This window comes from Bos javanicus, chromosome 7 (genome assembly GCF_032452875.1).
Source record: "Bos javanicus breed banteng chromosome 7, ARS-OSU_banteng_1.0, whole genome shotgun sequence".
Classification (NCBI taxonomy): domain Eukaryota; kingdom Metazoa; phylum Chordata; class Mammalia; order Artiodactyla; family Bovidae; genus Bos; species Bos javanicus.
Genome location: NC_083874.1, coordinates 56,473,351 through 56,492,573, shown reverse-complemented (window position 1 = coordinate 56,492,573; position 19,223 = coordinate 56,473,351). Strand labels below are relative to the sequence as shown.

General features: G+C 41.0%; 1 protein-coding gene across 5 annotated transcripts in view; it reads left to right on the top strand.

Annotated features, from left to right (window-relative positions):
• PRELID2 (PRELI domain containing 2) overlaps positions 1-19,223 on the top strand; it is a 597,505-nt gene that overhangs the window by 72,160 nt on the left and 506,122 nt on the right. For 3 of the 5 annotated variants that reach the window (XR_009737613.1, XR_009737615.1, XR_009737614.1), the window contains exon 7: positions 2,124-2,193. Coding sequence is in view for 2 of the 5 variants with exons in the window: in XM_061423856.1 (XP_061279840.1) it covers positions 2,124-2,183 (60 nt within the window). In the remaining 3 variants the exon portion in view is untranslated. Of the gene's footprint in view, positions 1-2,123; positions 2,194-6,262; positions 18,897-19,223 lie in introns of those variants that run through there. The other 2 variants (XM_061423856.1, XM_061423855.1) reach the window with 1 other exon arrangement.

Genomic DNA, 19,223 nt, shown 5'->3' with positions numbered 1-19,223 from the left:
TTTTGCGACCCCATGGACTGTAGCCCACCAGGTTCCTCTGTTTATGAGTGAGTGAAGTTGCTCAGTCGAGTCCGACTCTGTGACCCTGTGGACTGTAGCCCACCAGGCTCCTCTGTCCATGGGATTCTCCAGGCAAGAATACTGGAATAGGTTGCCATTTCCTTCTCCAGGGGGATCTTCTCGCCCCAAGGATTGAACTCATGTCTCCTTCCTTGCTGATGGTTCTTTACCTTTGAGCCACCAGGGCAGCCCTCAGTGTACTTTAGTACTCAGTATATTGTGTTGTCTTCTCTAGAGATGCATTCCCTACCTGTGGCTCAGAACAAACCCCGGGTAAGAAGTCCCTACTGTCTCCTGTAGGTTCACTCAGTGTTTCCTAGCCCTGCTTGACTGTGGGAAGCACCAGTTAAAAATACAGCACCCTGGGGTCTACTAGAGTCCTCCGAAATCAAAGCCTTACTGTGTGGGGCCTGAGGCTGCAATTTAAGTTAGCTTTGTTATCCTCTGTCCTGTCCCTGAGTGCAGTGTCCCATTTCTGATAACCCAGCTTTGAATTCCTTAACACTCCAGTTCATAATTACATCCTGCCTTTCCATCTGAAGGTTTAGCCTCTGATCTACAGAACTTGTCCTTCAAGAAGGAAAGAGGGAGTATCTGCTGTCTTCTTTCCTTCAGCGTAGAACTTGACCAGCTGAGGTGGGTGGGCCGGCAACTTGATGTGTTCAGCCTTGGTGTGAGCCTTGTGATGTTAAGGGGTGCCCCTGAAACCAGAATTCAGTGTCTGTGTTCTTCCTCTGGCTTTATTATTTAATAGCTGTATAATGTGGGGGGAATTACTAAATCCTCTTTGAATTTCTGTTTTCTTCATCAGTGAAATGAGGGTGTCTGTTCAGGAATTTTGTGTGTATTAAACAAGGTTGGGCTCTCGGACACAGGCTCAGATGGAGATTTTTGTGCAGAGGGTTGTTGGAGTGGGCTCCTGGGAACAACTCTTGTGAGGGAGTGAGGGGAGCAGGCAGAAAGTAACCGTGAACTGCAGTGCAGTTGTGATGAAGGACCCAGCTGATCCCATGGGGATCTGTGGCCATGGGATGCCCTTCCGAGCGGACCCAAATTTACCTGGGGGGCTGGGTCTTTCTATCTTATATCAGCTAGCCATCCGATGTGGGCCACTCCTGGAGAGGGGCATGACCTCAGGTACTGCAGCTCCCTTTGGCTGAGGGTGGCTGTGTGCTGGCAGAAGGGGGAGGATCTCTGTAATGCACCTTGTACCCACCACCAGATAACGGTGCACCAGATAACGCCCATGCAGACCTTAGCATTGAGTCTAGCACTTGGATAAGTATTGGTAAACACAGGCATAGCTCCCTTTATCACACCTCACAGATATTGAGATATTGCACATTTTACAGACTGAGGGTTTGTGGCCACCCTACATCGAGCAAGTCTTTTTTTTTTGTTTTTGGCTGTGCTGGGTCTTTGTTGTGGCCTGCAGGCTTCTCTGGTTGTGGCTTGTGGGATCTTAGTTCTCTGACCAGGGATCAAACCCATTTCCCCTGCTTTGGAAGGCAAATTCTTAATCACTGGACCACCAGGGAAATCCCCAGGCAAGTTTTTGGCATCGTTTTTCCCACAGCATCTGCTCATTCCGTGTCTCTGTGTCACATGTCAGTAATTTCTGGCTTGTTCTTCGTCATTATACCTGTTACAGTGATCTGTGATCTCTGGTATCACTAGTGTAGTGTTAACTATCACCATGGTTATTCCACCTCTGGCAGTGCCATAGTGTTAACTATCACCATGATTATTCCACCTCTGGCAGTGCCACTTAGTAGCTGGATCACTTTCAGTAAGTCGCTTGAATTGCTTTCTTATGTTTAAAATGGAAGATTCACAGCTCTGCTCTGCCTGTTTCCCCAAGTAGTTCCGAGCACATGTGGAGATAATGTATATAAAATTGCTGAATGGAATATTATAAAAATGCGAGATATGACTACAAGCCTACTTTTCTGAAATGAATACATGGCCATTGCTTGGATTCCTTGAAGGGAAAGGTTGTGATAAATGTAAAAGTGCTTGTCCGTGAAATGTGGCATTTTGATGTTTCTTTCTTCTCTCCATAGGGAATTAGAATAATGGAGATGCTGCTAAAGGAACAGTGTGGTGCCCCCTTAGCCGAATAAAAAATCACCAGTGAGTACCAAAAGCAAAATCAGAATTATTTACTCAAGCCATGTCTTCATGCTTATAAGCCTAAGTATTATGGTTCAGCCTCCCTGGGCTATTCTTGCTGTATGTTTCCCAGTTATACTCACAGGATGCTTCTTGCAAGTGTTTTTATTATCTGTTCTATATACCTTTATTTGCTTGGTTCTTTGATTTTCAGAGCAGTTTTGTACTACATGCTGGGTTACAACTGCTCTTAGATTGTTTAAACTGCTCAATATAATCCACCGTGATTGCCACCCTCAAGATAGCATAGGTTGTAGAAACTGCAGTTCAGAATTAACTGAAGCTTAATTTTAGTGTCCAAAGAACAGTGAAAGCAGGGGTTTAAAGCTGTATTTGGAGCAGGAAAAAAAAATAAGAAAGGGGCATGTTGATTGACCAGTGAAATACAGATATTTCATCAGTCATGTGTACTCCTGCCGATCAGGGGTGGCTGTCTGAAATGCTACTGAGGAGGATTCCAAGGCCTGGAGAATAACTCTTGGGCTCTGGGTAAGAGTGTTGTGATTGATTAGCAATGCCTGCCATGAGCAGAAGATGCCATGGGCAGATAGTACTTGTACTGGAGCACATGCCACTTTCAGGGCAAGTGATGTCGGGTTAACAGATAAGCAGATGGATTCCAGAAGTGCTTCCTTTTCAGTTCCTTAAGTTTTTATTATCTACATCAAGGAGAATGGCATGCTTGCTGGGAAGGGCAGAACAAAGTTATCTGAGAGACTAAAAGCCTAATATAAGTTAGTGGATTTGCATCTTACATGATTCATCTGACTTTGATTTTTAACATCTGAGAGAAGGTAAAACCATTGAGTAGAGCAAACATTGTCATGGGTAATTCAGAATTACCTCAAAGTTCCTTATGTTGGCTTTAAACTAGAGTATACAGGGTCTTGTATAAATGACCTGGTCTCTAACTTTGATATCCAATAAAGTTTGAGAACAGTTAACCAAAGAAGAAGCAAAAGGAACATCTGTATACAAGAACCTCAGCATTCAAAGCATGCTGGCCAGGCCTGGGTGTGAGGAGTAGAGAATTATAAAGGGTTTCTGCTTGTTAGCGAGTTTGATTCCATTCTGATGAATATTAAACCTCTGTATACTTAACACATACTGATACATCTATTTATTACTGGAAGGGCTAAGCAAGATAATTTCATCTAGTGAAAGCCTGGCACATGGCAGGTGCTCAAAAAATGTTGGCATGGAATCGACATGTGGTGTGCTCCCACATCTGCTCTGTTCTTGGGAACGTTGTGGAGAATAACTTGGCCACATCCCCCTGTTTTTCTAGGCTGGCCTCTTTGTGAGGCTTACCAAGGACCTCTGGTGCTTGTGCACTTGGGCACAGAGCCCATCTTACCCTGCAGGGTGGAATCTAAAGTCAGGTCAATTAGAGAATGAGGAACTCCACTTACAAGTATATATTGGTTTTCAGACTTTAAATCAGTGATTTGGAAACTTTAGGAGTGTCAGAATCAGCTGGAGAATTTGGTAAACACAGAGTGGTGAGTCCCACTCTTGAGTTCCTGATTCAGGAGGTCTGGGCGGAGCCTGGGGCTTTGTGTTTCTTTTCTTTTTTTTTTAAACTTTACACAATTGTATTAGTTTTGCCAAATATCAAAATGAATCCATCACAGGTATACATGTGCTCCCCATCCTGAACCCTCCTCCTCCCTCCTCCCTCCCCATACCATCCCTCTGGGTCGTCCCAGTGCACTTTGTGTTTCTGACCAGAGTCCAGGGGATGCTGGTGAGCCTGCTCCAGGGACCACACTTTAAGAATGATTGCTTTAAATAAGTTCCCATCTTGGAGTTGGAGACAGCTGAAATGCAAGGATCCTGCAAAAGCTGATAGCTGGCGTTTTGAAATTATTGTGTACATCTTCCATCAACTTTAATCAGAGGAGGAGTAATTTTCTGAGTTTGGCTTTTCCCTGAGTTTAGCACCTCAGCCTCTTCTTGTTTGACACTTTTATCTTTTCTTCCCCCTCCTTGAAGGTTGACAGGCTTCACAGTGGAGCAAAGATGACTGAAAAGGGTTGAGACTCAACAACACCTCATGTTTGAAATCGTCAGCCTGTGGTTTTGATTTAAAGGGTTATAGTGAAAAAGTGGAAATTTAATAAGCATTACCTCCCATCTTAAATGATCCATGTTCTTGTTTTTTGGTTTTGGTTTTACTGTGGTAGAAAGCTAAGTCATGATCCCGAGGCTTTTTGTTGTTTCTAAAAAGCAACCAGTTCTCCCTGAAGTGAAGAAGTTGAGGTCTGGATGCTATGAGGAGTTGAGTGCAGGAGAGCTGCATTTAATGCCTTTAATGCAACAGGGTTCCTGAAGGATTTACATAGTTCAGACTGTCATCATTTATGACCAGTTCTCTCAGGGGCAAATAGGAATTAAGTACTGTATACTCTTACCACAGAGGTCTACAGTCACTGCAAATTAGGGGCTAAGGCCAAGGCTTTACGCTTTTTTCAAAATTGGCTTCATTGCTCAGTTAAATTGCCTTCATTAGCACAATTAAATTGACTAATTTCAGTGTATGACTCGGTAAGTTTTGACAAATGTATACATCATGAAAAACACGATATGGAACATTTTGAGGCATTGCTGTTCCTGTAGTGCTGTTGCCAGCTTATTGCTCCCACCTTTTAGCTCATTTTTTGGACTGTTTTTACAGAATTTTGGCAAGTTTGAAATATGTCTATCTTAATGGAACTTTTTATTTTCTCAAAATTACATTTACCAGAGTGGGAGAATGTAGGTGGGGAAACTTCTTTTATATGCAATAAAATGCTACATTAAAAGAAAGGGCTGAGGGGGAGGTGAGGGGTAGGGATTAGCTCCATAGCTAAAGAGCAGAAGTCAGCCAACTGTAACCCAGAGGTCAAATCTAACCTGTGGCCTCTTTTGTAAATAAAGTTTTATTGAAACACAGCTATGTTCCTGGTCATGTTCCAGCTACAGCAGAAGCATAGAGCTGTGACATATCTTTTACCATCTGGCCCTTTAAGAAAAGTTGCCTCTCCCAGGGATTAGAGTTTGATGGCTCCTAAATTAGCATGAGGTGGCCTCCTGGTGGTGGTATGGTCTTTGTTTTGTTTTAAATGTATCATTTGATCACATCTCGCCTCTAGTCCAAAGTTAATAATAGCATGAGCCTTAACTCTGACCAGGGGTTGGAGGGTGTTATTTTAAGGCATGAAAAAGCATTAAAACAATCACAACGATGAAGCTAAGACACCAGCAATAGTGACCATTAAAATTGCTTCATAAAGTTCTAGTGCACATGCGTAGTGGGGTGGAAATATAGGCGTTTTGTTTAGCAGGTGCAGTAGCACTCTGCTGTGGCGATACTGTAGGTGCCAGGTCCAGTGTACTCAGGTTTTGAGCTTTGGAATGTCGCAGTGTTTTCAAAAAGCATTCCATGGGGTCTGTTCTACTACACATTTCAAATGTGCATAATTTAAAATCACACATAGAACCTGACCACATTGTGTAGGGTACCTCCTCGCACTAATGATGCTTCCATATCTCAGTGGCACGTGTATCCTAGTTGGTGTTGATAGTTAGAAGGTGATTTTGTCCTGAGCCAAGAGGGAGGTGCATAAATCTCACTAACCAGTCCGCTTGCGGTGTGCAGCTGACACATCTATCTGATAGATTTTTGATTTCCTGTCATTTTTGAAGAAAACAAATAGCCCTGACATCTGTTTGTTCTTGCTGCTGGCAGTTGGGAGGCCGGGCCTGGTGAGGTTTGATAACATAGTCACCTTCTTTCACATCGGAATGATAAAGACCTCAGTTTTTGCTATATCTTAACTTCCCTTTGAACCAGCTCCTCTGGGTAGCTGGACTTAATAAAATGAGGTGCTTGCTTTGTTAGAAGATCATTAGGAGGCAGAAATGCAATTTCTTCAAGTAATAGAATTCAAGTGACTCTTAAGAGTTGCTTCAGAAAAAGCAGGCAAATAAGTATTGACTGTTGAGACATATTTATTAGGTGATAAAGCCTGTTTGCTTTCTCTTGCAGGGAAGCCGTGTTGTGTCTTCTTCTGCTCGAGAATCTTTCCTCGGACACAACACATCCAAAGACATGGGTTTAGAGATACAGGTTTAAGGATGTGGTGTTGGCAGCTTACAGAAGAGGAGACCTTCCTGCTGGCACTTGATGTGATCCATGCCCCTGGGAATCGGCCCCAGAGAGAGGCTTTTGTGGGGCTGACACATTCTGGCTGATTCTTGCGGCACAAGCTCTGCAATTTTACAAATAAAGAAAAAGTCCTGGAGAAGGTGATGTCCAAAGAAAAAATTCTGGAGAAGCTGATGTCCGTCCTTCATCAGGACATCCTGCTGATTGCCTGGTGATGGTGTCAGGGCAGCTAAGGATGGGCCAGAGGCCTGGAAAGTGCTGTGTGTTTCTGCTTGTTCTATGCATCATGGCTCATAGAATTCACAAGAGGATGCTGGGGCAAATAAAGGAGTTAAACCCGATACCTGATTCTTGGGTGGCCTGAAACAGACAGAAAAACACCAGACCTGTGTTGAAGTTAAGCCATATTCATAGTAATGTTGAAGAGTCTCAGAAGTCAGGAGCACTTGATTTTTTTCTACCCAGTAATACAACATACCTGCCACCAGCATAGCTTTTATAATGTGAACTGTGATTGGTCCTTAACACAACCTGGAGCGGGCAGGGGGCCTGTGGGCTGTCATCTTGGCTCCTTCTAACTCATTCTGGGATGTGGAGCAGATCACGTGACCTCTTGGCTTTTTCACTGAGCAAATGGGGATAATCGGGCACAGATATTTCTACTTGTGATGATTAAACCAGGGTGTTTGGTGCACGTCTGGGAGCCAAACGAACAGAAGCGGGTTTGAACATACACGCAGCTCCCAGCAGCTCCATGATCATGTATGTAGTTTAAAGTCTTTCTGATACTCATTTTTAAAATTGTAAAATGGGGTTATAGAGTTAACCTTACAAGGTTGTTGGAACAATTGGACAACATGTGATTAAGTGCCTAGCATGCTTTTTGGTACACAGAAGTAAATAGAAGCCATTATTATTATTATGTGATACCGTTTTGGAAATGTGCTTTTCCAGTGTAACGTAACGTAGTATTACTGTTTGAAAATTAGATGATGGTAGTTTGCATTTCCTATGATCGGAAACCAAAATGTATGTATGCACTACTTAAACGAAAGCTTGAAGAGAGGCAATAATTTGCAATTCATTTTAAGATAAAAATTGGGCCATTACTGGAAAGTCTTGGGGAAATCATTTTTTTTTAATATTTAAAAATTTTCCATTTAGTGCACTGATGAATTTCAGAGGAATTGTATTTTTCTTTCTTCTTTTTTTTTTTTTTTCTTCTTCTTCTTATTTTTTAAAATACAAGCCAGCCACTGTGAGCTCCTCATACGGTATTTGAGCTGTTTGTGCTGCCTGAGTTTTGTATCTCAGGATAATTTCCCTTTATTTCCTTAGTGTTTTATTCTTTGGTTGGGTTCAGAGGGAAAATGAATGGTGGAAATCTGAACATGCTTTGACCTCCTTTTCCAGTTTGTAAACGTAGGTTTTTGGAATAATGGCACATTTCCAAAAATAAAAGGTACTGTGAGTTATCATGGAGGTGAGAGGTGGGAAACCAGTATTTGAAAGTTGATGTTAGAATAATCATTACTTTGGGAGTTCCCTAGTGGCCTGGTGGTTAGGATTCCACTTTTTGACTGCCATGGCTTGGGTTCAGGCCCTGGTCAGGGAACTGAGGTCCTGCAAGCTGCAAGGTTTGGCCAGGAAAAAAAAAAAAAAAGAGAATAAATGCAACCCTTCACATTCAATAACTTGCATTCCCTGAAGGCAGGAGTTCTCAGCCTTGGCTGTCCATTAGAACCACGTGGGAGCTTTCTGCAGTCCTATTGCCGGGGTTTCATCCCAGACCAATAAGTCAGAGTCTCCAGGGGTGGATCCTAAACATCAGCTTTTTTTGTTTTTTTTATAAAGCTCCCTAGGTGATTCCAATGAACAGCTAAGGACACGAACTCTACAGTGATTTCTAGGTGATTTGCAGGTATTATCTGATTCCTTTTTTAACACCTCCAAGGTAGGAAAGCATCTTTGTAGCAGGAATTACTGTTAGAGTAAAGCACAGAGAGACTGACTTTTGGCCTTAATTGCTTAAAGCTGGTGCAGCTGATGCAAATGCCTACAGGGTCTGGCAAGTGATCTGGTGCATGAAGCAGGCTGCTGGACCCCAGGGAGACCCCAGGAATATGTGGCTGGCCAAAGGTGGGCAGCTGCCACCCAGTTCAGCACAGTGCTGCCAAGTGGCTGGTTTTTCTTGTTCTTCCAATTTCCAGGGAAAGGATAGAATTAAAAAAAAAAAAAAAAAAAACTTCCAATTTTTATGTGTTGGCAACGAATTCAGGATTGTTTAAAACATTGTGCCAGCCAAACAAAACATGTTTGCCGGTAGTTTCCAGCCTTTGCTTCAAGAGTGTTAAGGACCAGCTTAAACATCTCAGCCAATTTTTGAGAGATTTGCATTTCCCGATTCTGGATGTAAGCTGCTCTCTGCCTCTCCCAAGACTGCTTTCACATGTATTTTCCTCCCCTTTCCCGAGCAGTCCTCTGAACTCACATCAGACACTTTTCTTCACTATTTTTTTCTCCGTGGGCATCCATTACTTCAAGCTTACATATATGGCTTAGAAATCTTATGCTCCTTTTAAAATTAATTAGGGCTTGTTAATTTTTTTTTTAAATTATATGTCAGAACCCTTTTCATGTGATACAACATTTAGAAGTCCACGTCTAACTTGACTATCTATAAAATGTCAAAACCAGGAGTATAGCCTTGTGGGCACATCAGGAACATGAGTGGGCAGGGTTAACTCCCAGACCTGGCCAGCCTGCTCCTGGCCTGGTTGCTGAACCTACAAGTGAAGGTGAGGCTGTATCAAAGTGATTCTCAGGCTTCTGCTTGTACCATAAATCCTGAGGAGGTGGGCTCAACTGCAGGTTCCGAGAGTCTGCCCCAGTGATTCATGAAATTTCAGTTGGGACTCAGGGATCTGCATTTTAAAACAAGTTCACTAACAGATTTGGTTGTGCTGTTCCACAGACCAGATTTTGAGAAACGGTGATCTAGGGGAAGTGTTTGTGGCTTGTGTGTCTATCATATAAGAAGGCTTTATAGTCGATTGGGCCCACTGATTAATACAGAACACAGTATCAAGCTCTCATGCACAGAGAGGCTGACTTAGGCTATCCCTACATGATTGAGGTGCTCTCACCATGAATGAGCTTTTGTGGTTTCAGGTTTTATGTGGATATAAAAGGTGCTATATTCTTTGGATATAAATTGCTTTGTGTATTTTATAAGCAGTATTGTGTAGTAATATCTTATTTATCAGACATCATGGGCACATGGTATAGCCGACTCAAGGTTATCCTTTGTTTTTTATTGACTATGATTGCTTTACAAAGTTGCGTTAGTTTCTGCTGTACAGCACTGTGAATCAGCCATGTGTATGCGTATATCCCCTCCCTCTGAGCCGCCCTCCCATCCCACCCCTCTAGGGCATCACAGCAGATAGTTGAGCTCCCTGTGTTACGTAGCACTTCCAGCTGGCTGGCTATTTTACACGTGGTAGTGTTTATATGTCAATGCTACTCTCTCAGTAAGGTTATTCTTTTAAGTCGCACGTCTTTTTTGCTCTAATTCAGCCATTTACGTGAAACTCTTAATTTAGTATCTATTTCCCTGCTTTTGTAAACAGACTCTACTGAAGATAGGAATTTCATTTCAGCATGGTCATTTATGTTTTGCCTTCTTTCAGGTTCTGTTCAGGTTTGTTAAAGCCCCTCTGCTGAACAGCTCTGCTCCTTGAGTTTTTCCATGGTTTTCCAAGTTTCTTCTTTTCTGTCACTGTTGCCTGTCATGTCTCGCTGCCTAACTCTGCGTATCTCTATGAACTTCCGTCTCCATTGCCACCTGGGGTTGGGTAATGCTGTTAATTGCATACTGTGTGAAGGAACAGTAAACAGGAGCCAAGCGAGTCTTCGGGAGGCTTTTCTAACAGTGAAGTGGATCAATGTTGCTATGTTATTTTAGTGGCTCTGCTACTTCCTCTGACTTACTTCCTGATCCTCAACTGCAGTTGTCAGATCTGTGACCACAAGATAACTGAGGTATTGGTACCAATGATGTCCTTAGATCTGTACTCTGTTGTCTCCCCAACTGTGTTAGTGTTCTTATATATACAGTTTTATAATGTTAAATGTAAGTAGATTACAAATGAACATATCTGTGCCAACTGTCTGTTTGGGATAAAGTGTTTTTGATTCAGTGTTACTGTGATTTAGAGCTACAAATTAGTTGTATCCCTTTGAAATTTGATCCTGTCATCCTTCTGAAATAAAGGTGTCACAACTAATATTTATGTGTGAATGTTAATTTCTCGAGGGAATCACACCACCCGGCAGAGCTTGTATGTATCATCTGTAGCAATGATAATCTAATGTAGTAATCTAGTTCTTTTTAGCAATCCCAGAGAAGAGTTTTAGGCCAATCAGATATGTTCGTTCCCTGCCTCTCCCAAGTGGAGCCATTGTTTCTCCCAGAAACAAGCAGAGGCTGCTCTTACCAGATGAGAAAATGGGTCCTGTGCTAACGGAACAAAGGTTCTGCAGGGCAGGAAGGCATGAGAAACAGACATGAAGTCATGTGGTCCTAAAGGGGAGGCAGAGACAGAGCAGCTGCGTGCTGACCTGATGTGAGGCTCAGCTATGCTTTCTGCACTTTGTTTACATGAGATCTGCTTTTGTCCTTGTGTTTGTCCACCGTTTACTTGAATGTATGCAAGTAGATTTCAGCGCCTTGTTTCCAAAGAGCCCTGTCCAAGTCCTGTTGATGCCTTTCCTTTGTTAAAGCCTGGGGGCCTTGAGGGGTAGAGTCCTTGGTTGATTCATCCAGCACTTATTGAACACCTACTGTGTGCAATAGAAGGACGGGATTTGTCTTCTCTTTTGACTTGATCCAGTGGGTTTCCAAGAGGCTTACCACTTCCTTGTACTAAGAGGGAACAATAGGGGGCACTAATTGATGGTAAGACCAGATACACTTATCACTTGGGTTAATCACACCATGATTGCTTATTTAATTAAAAGATGCAGAAAATAGCACAGGATGCACAGTGGAGAGCTCAGCACAAAATGTATAGCTCGATGGCCCCACAGCCTCACCAGCAGCTTGCATGGTTGTGTAATCATGTTTGAATTAGTGCAGGGCACATCATATGTTTTGGAAGATGAGTTCTCTCCAGGCTCAGCCTTATACACAGAAAGGTGGAGCTGCCCTGTGTGGGACCACCTCCTACCCTGGTCAGGAGTGTACCATGACTGCAGGGAGCAATATGCAGCATAAAAGGCTTTTACTTTCAGACCTTTCTAACCACTACAACCTGCTCTGAGGACATCCCTGAATTCAGGGCTGCAGTTTCAGTGTCTGGTTTCCTTGATGTCTGGGCAGGTCATACTAATTCTGGCTCATCTTGAAAACCCTGGAGCCTTCACACAAGCCTTGGAGAGACTGAGGCAGGTAAAGGGGTAGAGTCGTAAGGACAGACCCAGTGCAATGAGGACTCCGAATAAAAATTAACTTATAGAAACACTTGAGAGATTTAACTTAAAATGCTATATTTCTTACACTCCTCGACTGCCAATTGGAATCCCCTTGGAGTTTCAAAAATTCTGATGCCTGGATCCCACCCCAGAGATTCTAGGCTGCAGCCCCTGCCTCAGGGTTGCATCAAGCTCCCCAACTGATCACGAACAGCTGCAGCGATTCTATCAGGATTCTAAGTAATGTGGTTATCCTTAAGCTGGCTGGGAGAAGGAGTTTGCAAAATGAAAACTTTTTTTTCCTAATATTTTGCCTGTGTGTGTGCTTAGTCATGTCTGACTCTTTGCCATCCCATGGACTTTATAGCCCACCAGGCTTCTCTGTCCATTGAATTTTCCAGGCAAGAAACTGGAGTTGGTTGCCATTTCCTCCTCTAGGGCATTTTTCCTACCCAGGGATTGAACCCATGTCTCTTGTGTCTCCTGCATGGGCAGGCAGATTCTTTACCACTGTGCCACCTGGGATTTTAGTCCTTCAGAAAAATATAATTCGTTGTCTAAGAAAAAGATGATCCAGTGTCTCTTAAATGCTAATAGAAGAAAAGAGAGCCTAAAAATACGCCACCACGCACAGCCTGCTTTGTTAACTCAAAACTTTGGGTTGTATTTGGTGGAACAGAATCTCATGCAAGGATCCCCTAACAACTCAAGACCTTTATTTGTCCTAAAGGGTTAAACTGAGTGACTGCACTGCCGGACCTTAAGATGTAGCTCTCTAAGCTATGGACAGTCATGCTGTGCAGGAGACAGCAGAGAGAAAATAGCAGTCCCCATCCTGTTAAATTAAACTCCACGGAGCTATTCTCCAGCATTCTACGAGAAGGTTAGAGCCATTTAGTGCCTGCCATCTGTTAAGCTGCTGATGGAATCATTACTGCTTTGTGTCGGTGCCAGGATGAACTTTTAGATCCGATGACAAAGGAGAAAATGCTAACTGTTCAGTTGCATGCTTTTGTTTTCCTGTTTTGAGTTTAGGTGTCTCCTTAAATTCAGGAGTCCATCAGTTATTCAGACTTTGAAATGATTCCATTTCCAGTTTCTTTAGAGGTTTAGGGGAAATTATTTTTGGGGCTGAAGCTCCTCTGTTATTTGTGTAGTTTAAGGATGGAGTCATTAGTCAAGACCAAAGTCATTCTTGTCAATCGGTCAAAAAATTTTTTTTCTGTGGTCCTCAGGACATGAAGTCTCCAAAAAGCAGCCAGAAAAAATTCAATAAATGAATGATCCCAGTGTAACATTATAGTAAATGGAAACAGGATTTGAGGCAAGGAGGGGAGAAATGTACAAGGTCATACCAGTCACTGATTAGGTTAGGGTGACTACAAGGAAAACTTTACTGTCTTAATTTCTTTCCCAAATGACATTTCAGAGCTGGGGAATATAGCGTGGAGGTTTAGAGCCTTAATTAATTTGTTTAAAAATATTTCTGAACGTATCCACAGATACAGCAGAAAAAAATTCAATACAGCTCTTCTGGTGTCTTGGTGGTTGGATTTAAAGCTTTGAAACTAGATGGCTACGATTTTTAATTACAGTTTTAAATTGGATTAAACTATGCATCAGATTACAGTTGGAACCATTCCAGTATGGAGAGTAGTTTTTTTGTATGTGTGAAGTTAGAGCCAGCGTTATAACTTGTTTCCTTAGGTGTTAATTGTTCTGTCAAGTGCTATGAGAACCATTTTGTCCTGAAACAATAAACAGTAACAATGGTTTGGGGGCCTTATTAAAGGCAAAGATTTTGCAGCGAAGAAATGGGGAATATCAAAGTGCCAGCCAGTCCCTCTGATCTACCTCTGAAACCTCTTCCTAGGGGTATCACCAGCAATTCTCAAAGCAGTGTATGTATTTGTACTGGGAAAATATGGCCATCTCTCTGAAGGATGCGTGGAGCTGAAAGATAGATGGGCAAAATGCTCCTCTTAGCAAATTTCTCTCAAAGATTTGCAGGAAAAACGTTTTTCTTGAATGTATAACTTCATGGAGTGTGAGATTGCAATGGATTCTTAATTTTAACAAAAGGAGACATAAAAGACATCTTGCTTGAGACCCTGCTTCACAAGCTGCCTTGTACATAGCAGGTGTTATGTTAGGCTGAATATATGGAAATTCTGAAGGATGGCAGCTATATATGCTCAGTCTTACAGAAGCACTTGCAATTAGTACATCCTCAAAGCTTGGTGGCCCAATGGTAAAGAAACCGCTTGCGAATACAGGAGATGCAGGTTCGGTCTCTGACTCTGGGAGATCCCCTAGAGAAGGAAGTGGCTACCCACTCCAGTATTCTTGCCTGGGAAATCCCACGGACACAGGAACCTGGTGGGCTATAGTCCATGGAGTGGCAATAGAGTTGGACACGAATTAGCGACTAAACAACAAATCCTGCGGGCCCTGTTCTGCTGGTTAGAGGTCCCTTTCTGGAAAAGTTGGAGAGACCTGATGGGAGCCACCTCTGACCCCCCAAAACTGCCAGAACCGCTGTGCCCCTGAGTCGGCCTTCCTTCCTGGCAGCATGGCCTTTGCCTGCCAATGTCTTGTAGTAGAAAACGTGTCAAATACCCAGGAAACTTGGGCAAGGCTTGCCTTCAGGGGCATCACAGATAATTTTGGGGACTGAGTTAATGTAGAGCTCTTAGTTGTTGAGAAGGAAGTACATAAGTAGAAAGAGCCTTTACTGACTATTAAAATTTTAATTATTTTTCACTACATTTTTTTTTGAGGGGAGCAGTCATGTTTCCACTTTTATTCAGAGAAAACATAAGAAAATTTCATTTGTCAATATAATGCTTTAAACATACTGTTTTCTTCTAAACAGAGGCAGTTCAGATGCAGCTATAAACCACAGCTTTCTCTAACTGGGCTGTCTGTGGTGTTTAACCCAGGGTGCTTGTTAAAATCAATGGGAAGGGGTGTAATTAGTCTTGATGGGGTAAAATAACAAACACAGGGAAAAACTAATGAAGCAGTGTTTTGATTCTTGTAATTATAGTGGTGCGGCTGTTTCTGCTATCATGAAGCTCTTATCATTTCCAATAAGAAAGCCCTTTTCTGGTTTATAGATATATTTTAACTGTCATGTAGATGGAAATTGTATGGCAGCTGCTAGCAGGAATAACCTTTATTTTTGTTTAAAAAACACATGTTTCTGTTGAGAATGCCAGCTTTGGTATTACCCCAGCTTCTTTGTTGAAATAACACATCCTGGTCAGATCTGAATTTCCCTTCACAAAAGTGAAATTTGACAATAAATTTGGCATTAGATTAAAATACAAGAAATCTGATTGGCTTCAAATAGAGCCCAGAGGTTTAAACTAGAATCCTAGTTATGCTCTGTGCTAGCTGTGTGCCTAATAAGCAGTCTGGGCTTCATTTTCCTCATATAGGATGGAGGGGTAATAGGGCCTATTTTATAGGGTTGTTGAAAGGATTAAATGAGTTTAAGACATGTAAAAACAGTTGGAATGGAAGAGTGCCTGGCACATAGTAAACACTCAAGCAATCTCTAGAAGAGACTGTGGTATTAATTCTTTAAATATTTGGTAGAATTTGCCAGTGAAAGTATCCAAGCCTGAAGATCTTTGTTTTAGGGAGATTTTTAATTACAAATGTGATCTATGTTATGGAGCTCTTCTATTTCATACTGGGTGAGTTGTTGTAGCTTGTGTTTTTTGAGGAATTGCTGCATATTGTATAAATTGTCAAGTTTTTGTAGAGTTGTTCATAGTATTTTCATATTATCTTTTTGATGTCTGCCTGGTCTTTAATCATATGCTCTGTCAACTTTATTGATCTTTCCAAAGAGCCAGCTCTTTGTTTCAGTGATTTTTTGGTGTGTTTTATGGACTTGTGTTTTTATTATTTCTGTCTCCTGCTTGCTTTGCTTTGCTATTTTGCTTTTCTTTTGTAGGTCTTAAGGTAGGAATTTTAGATTATTCATTTGAGACTTTTCCACTTTTCTAATGTATACATTTAGTGCTATACATTTCCCTCCAAGCATTGCTTTAACTGTGTTCCACAAATTTTAATATGGTGTATTTTCATTTTTATTCAGTTCAATATATTAAAAAAATATCTCTCAAGACTTTCTTTTTGACCCATGGATTATTTAGAAGTGTATTGTTTAGTCTTCCAGTTGGGAATTTTGTGGACACCTTTTTGCTTTTGATTTTAATCTCATTACACTATGGTTGGAGAACACACTCAAATGGTTTCAACTCTTTAAATTTACTGTGTTTTTTTTTTTTTTTCTGGCCCAGAATGTATAAACTATCTTGGTATATGTTTCATGGGAACTTGAAAAGAATGGATATTCTGCTATTGTTGGGGGAAGTGTTCTACAAACGTTGCTTATATCCTAATGGTTGACGGTGTTGTTGAGTTGTTCTGTATTCTATCTGATGTTCCATGTAGCTGTACTATTAGTTGTTGAGAGAAGGTATTGAGCTCTTCAATTACAATTGTGGATTTGTCTGTTCCTCATTTTATGTCTGTAGATTTTTGCTTCACGTGTTTTATAGCTCTGTTCTTTTGTACGTATACTTTTAGGATTGCTATGTCTTCTTTTTGGATTAACCTTTTATAATTTTATAATTTTCTTTGCCCTAAAGTTTCTTTTAGTTAGAGTACCTCTAATAGGAGTGCCTACATTTTTTTAAATTAATGTTACTTTTTAAGTGCATTTCTTATAAATAACATACAGTTGGGTCATGTTTTTAAATCTGTTTTGCATTCTCTGACTTTTAATTGGTTATTTAGATCATTTGTATTTAATATAATTATTGACTTATTAGGGCTTAAGTCTTCCTTTTTTTAAAAAAAAATTCTGTTTGTTCTGTTTGGGGGATGCCTTCCTTGGGGTCATTCAAACACATTTTAGAAAATTTGTTTGGTTTATCATGTGGCGTTTCTGAGTGACTGTCTTTGGGTAACCTTTTCTTTTAGTGATGACTAGGCTGTCCCTTTCCTGGTCCTCTGCCTAGAGAGAGAGGGCTTTTATTGTTTTGTTTGCTGTTTTTTGGGTCTGTGCCCGTTGGCATTTCCAGGTTGCTGGTTTCTTCAGCACTCAGCCTGAAATATGTGAGTTACAAGGGAAACTAATTGTCATATTGTTGTTTGGACCTCAAGTTTCCTAGTTGATTTGTCTTCTTTCCTTCACTTGTCATAGTATGCTTGTTTTGTTTTTTCTGTAACATTCAGGGATTTAAATTTAGTACCACTGACTTTTTTTTTATAAGTCCAAAGTCATTGCGCTCCTTCCTTTGTCAGCTGAAGTGTCATTTCTGGGAAGCTCCTTCAGACCCTACGCTAGCTCCGACGGAGCCTAAGCTCACTAGGCGGGATCCCCATTACCCTTTCACATAGCACACTGTACTTCTTCCTATAACTTGTTCAGGTCTATCTCTTCCATTTGACAGCTCTGAGGGAAGGGACTTGGTCCCGTCTGGAATAAATGAGTGACATCATCACTTGTAAAATGAGGGAATTGGAATAAATGAACTTGGAGATCTTCCATCTCTCCTTTTCCTTTTCTTTCCCTATTTTTTCTCTTTTTCTCTCCTTTTCCCCTACTCCTCCTTCCAGATTGTTTCCAAAATAGAATCACACCTGAAATCTTCTACTTCTGTGCTTTGTCAACATTGTTTTGTTTTTCATGAAAAGCAAAATGTAAATTTTGGTCATCTGTTAGATAAATAATGACTTCTTCCTATGGTTTTAGTTTGCACTTACTTATTTGGATACCAGGGAAGTTCATCCATCCTGTCAATAAATGTCAACCATCTCCTGTGTTCCATAATCGGAGGAAGAAGGTGTTGGAGATAGAATAGTTCACAAAATAAAGACTTTGCTCTCATGGAGCTTGCAGGTGAAATTTTTTCATATTATTATTATTTACATATCTTTTGTGAATTGCATCTACAGATTAGTTGGTCATCCACATGCCGCCCTCTCTTTTTCAGCATTCACTTAACAAATATTTTGCTCAGGAGTATGAGAAATGTAAAGTTAAGATAGTCCATTTCACAATTCACTCAGCATCTATTCTGCCTCACCAGTTCATACATTTAAACAAAAGTGTTTTTCTAAAAATACAGGTCTGAGAAGCTCACTCGTCACTATATTGTACACTCAGTAAAAGGTTTTTTTTTTTTTTTGAAAAATAAAGGCCAAAATGGTGGTGATTTTTGGCATTTTATTTTTATAATAAATGTGTGGCCTCACTGTGTAGCAGCAGTTTAATACCATACATTGCAAGAGGGAATTGAGCAGTTGGATTTAAGGAAACCATTTTAAACAAGGGCCAGTTGCAGTGGTAGGTTGTAATTGCAAAGGACTCTGCCTGGATTTTAATTTGTCATCTTATTTTACTTAAGGATGATTATTCGATTTGGCATTTCTCAGATGTCAGAGACAGTGATGAAAGGTCCTGGATGACAAAGCCTGTAACATCAACAAGGTTTTAAACAAAACCCAGCATTTCTCTGAGCTAAAGTTCTACTCATTTCAGAGGGAGCCTGAGTTAGCACGCATTAGTCTAATGACACAGCTGGTCATGCTGATCATCCACTTCATTTATTTCACATGTTGTAATCATCCCTCATATCTGTAGAGGGCATGTCAGTTTATTTACGAAGCACTTCCGTATCCATTATCATGTGTAATCCCTGAAGCAGCCGTGTGGAGGTGGTAGAAGGTGACATTCAGGTGAGAACCAGAGGCTCACAGTGGGTAAGTGACTTGTCTGAAAGCACATAGGTAGTAAGTGGCTAAATTGGAATCATTGTTTGGCTACATATTTATCATATTGCAAATGAAATTTCTTGATAATGCCATGTGATGCTAGAAACATCAGAGAGAAACGTCTATATATCCCTTGATATTTCCTGATCACAAACTACTATTTGCATTTTGTCATGTCATTTTCATGTGAATTTTATTTGCCTTCTTTCCTTGACGTGGAATAAACTTCCACTTTGACTCAGTTGATGGTTTCTGAGTGTGTATAAAAACACATCTTGTGAAAAGGCCTTTTTTTAGTTCCTTTCAAATTACCCCGTCTGACTATTGTTTCTTCCTGTGATTTTGACTACTATGGTGATAGAGCCAGACTTACTTATACTAATTGTAGTTTTTTCACCAGTAAAATAAGCTATTTGGGTTAGCATCTGGGGAATGTAGAAACTCATGTTTAGAAGAGGCTTTAAGAGCCTAAACTGTCAAATTGGATGGATCATGGATCAAGTGTTGGCTAGTAAGTCTTCCATTTACTAACTGCGTAGCCTGAGACAAGTTATTTAAGCACTCTGAA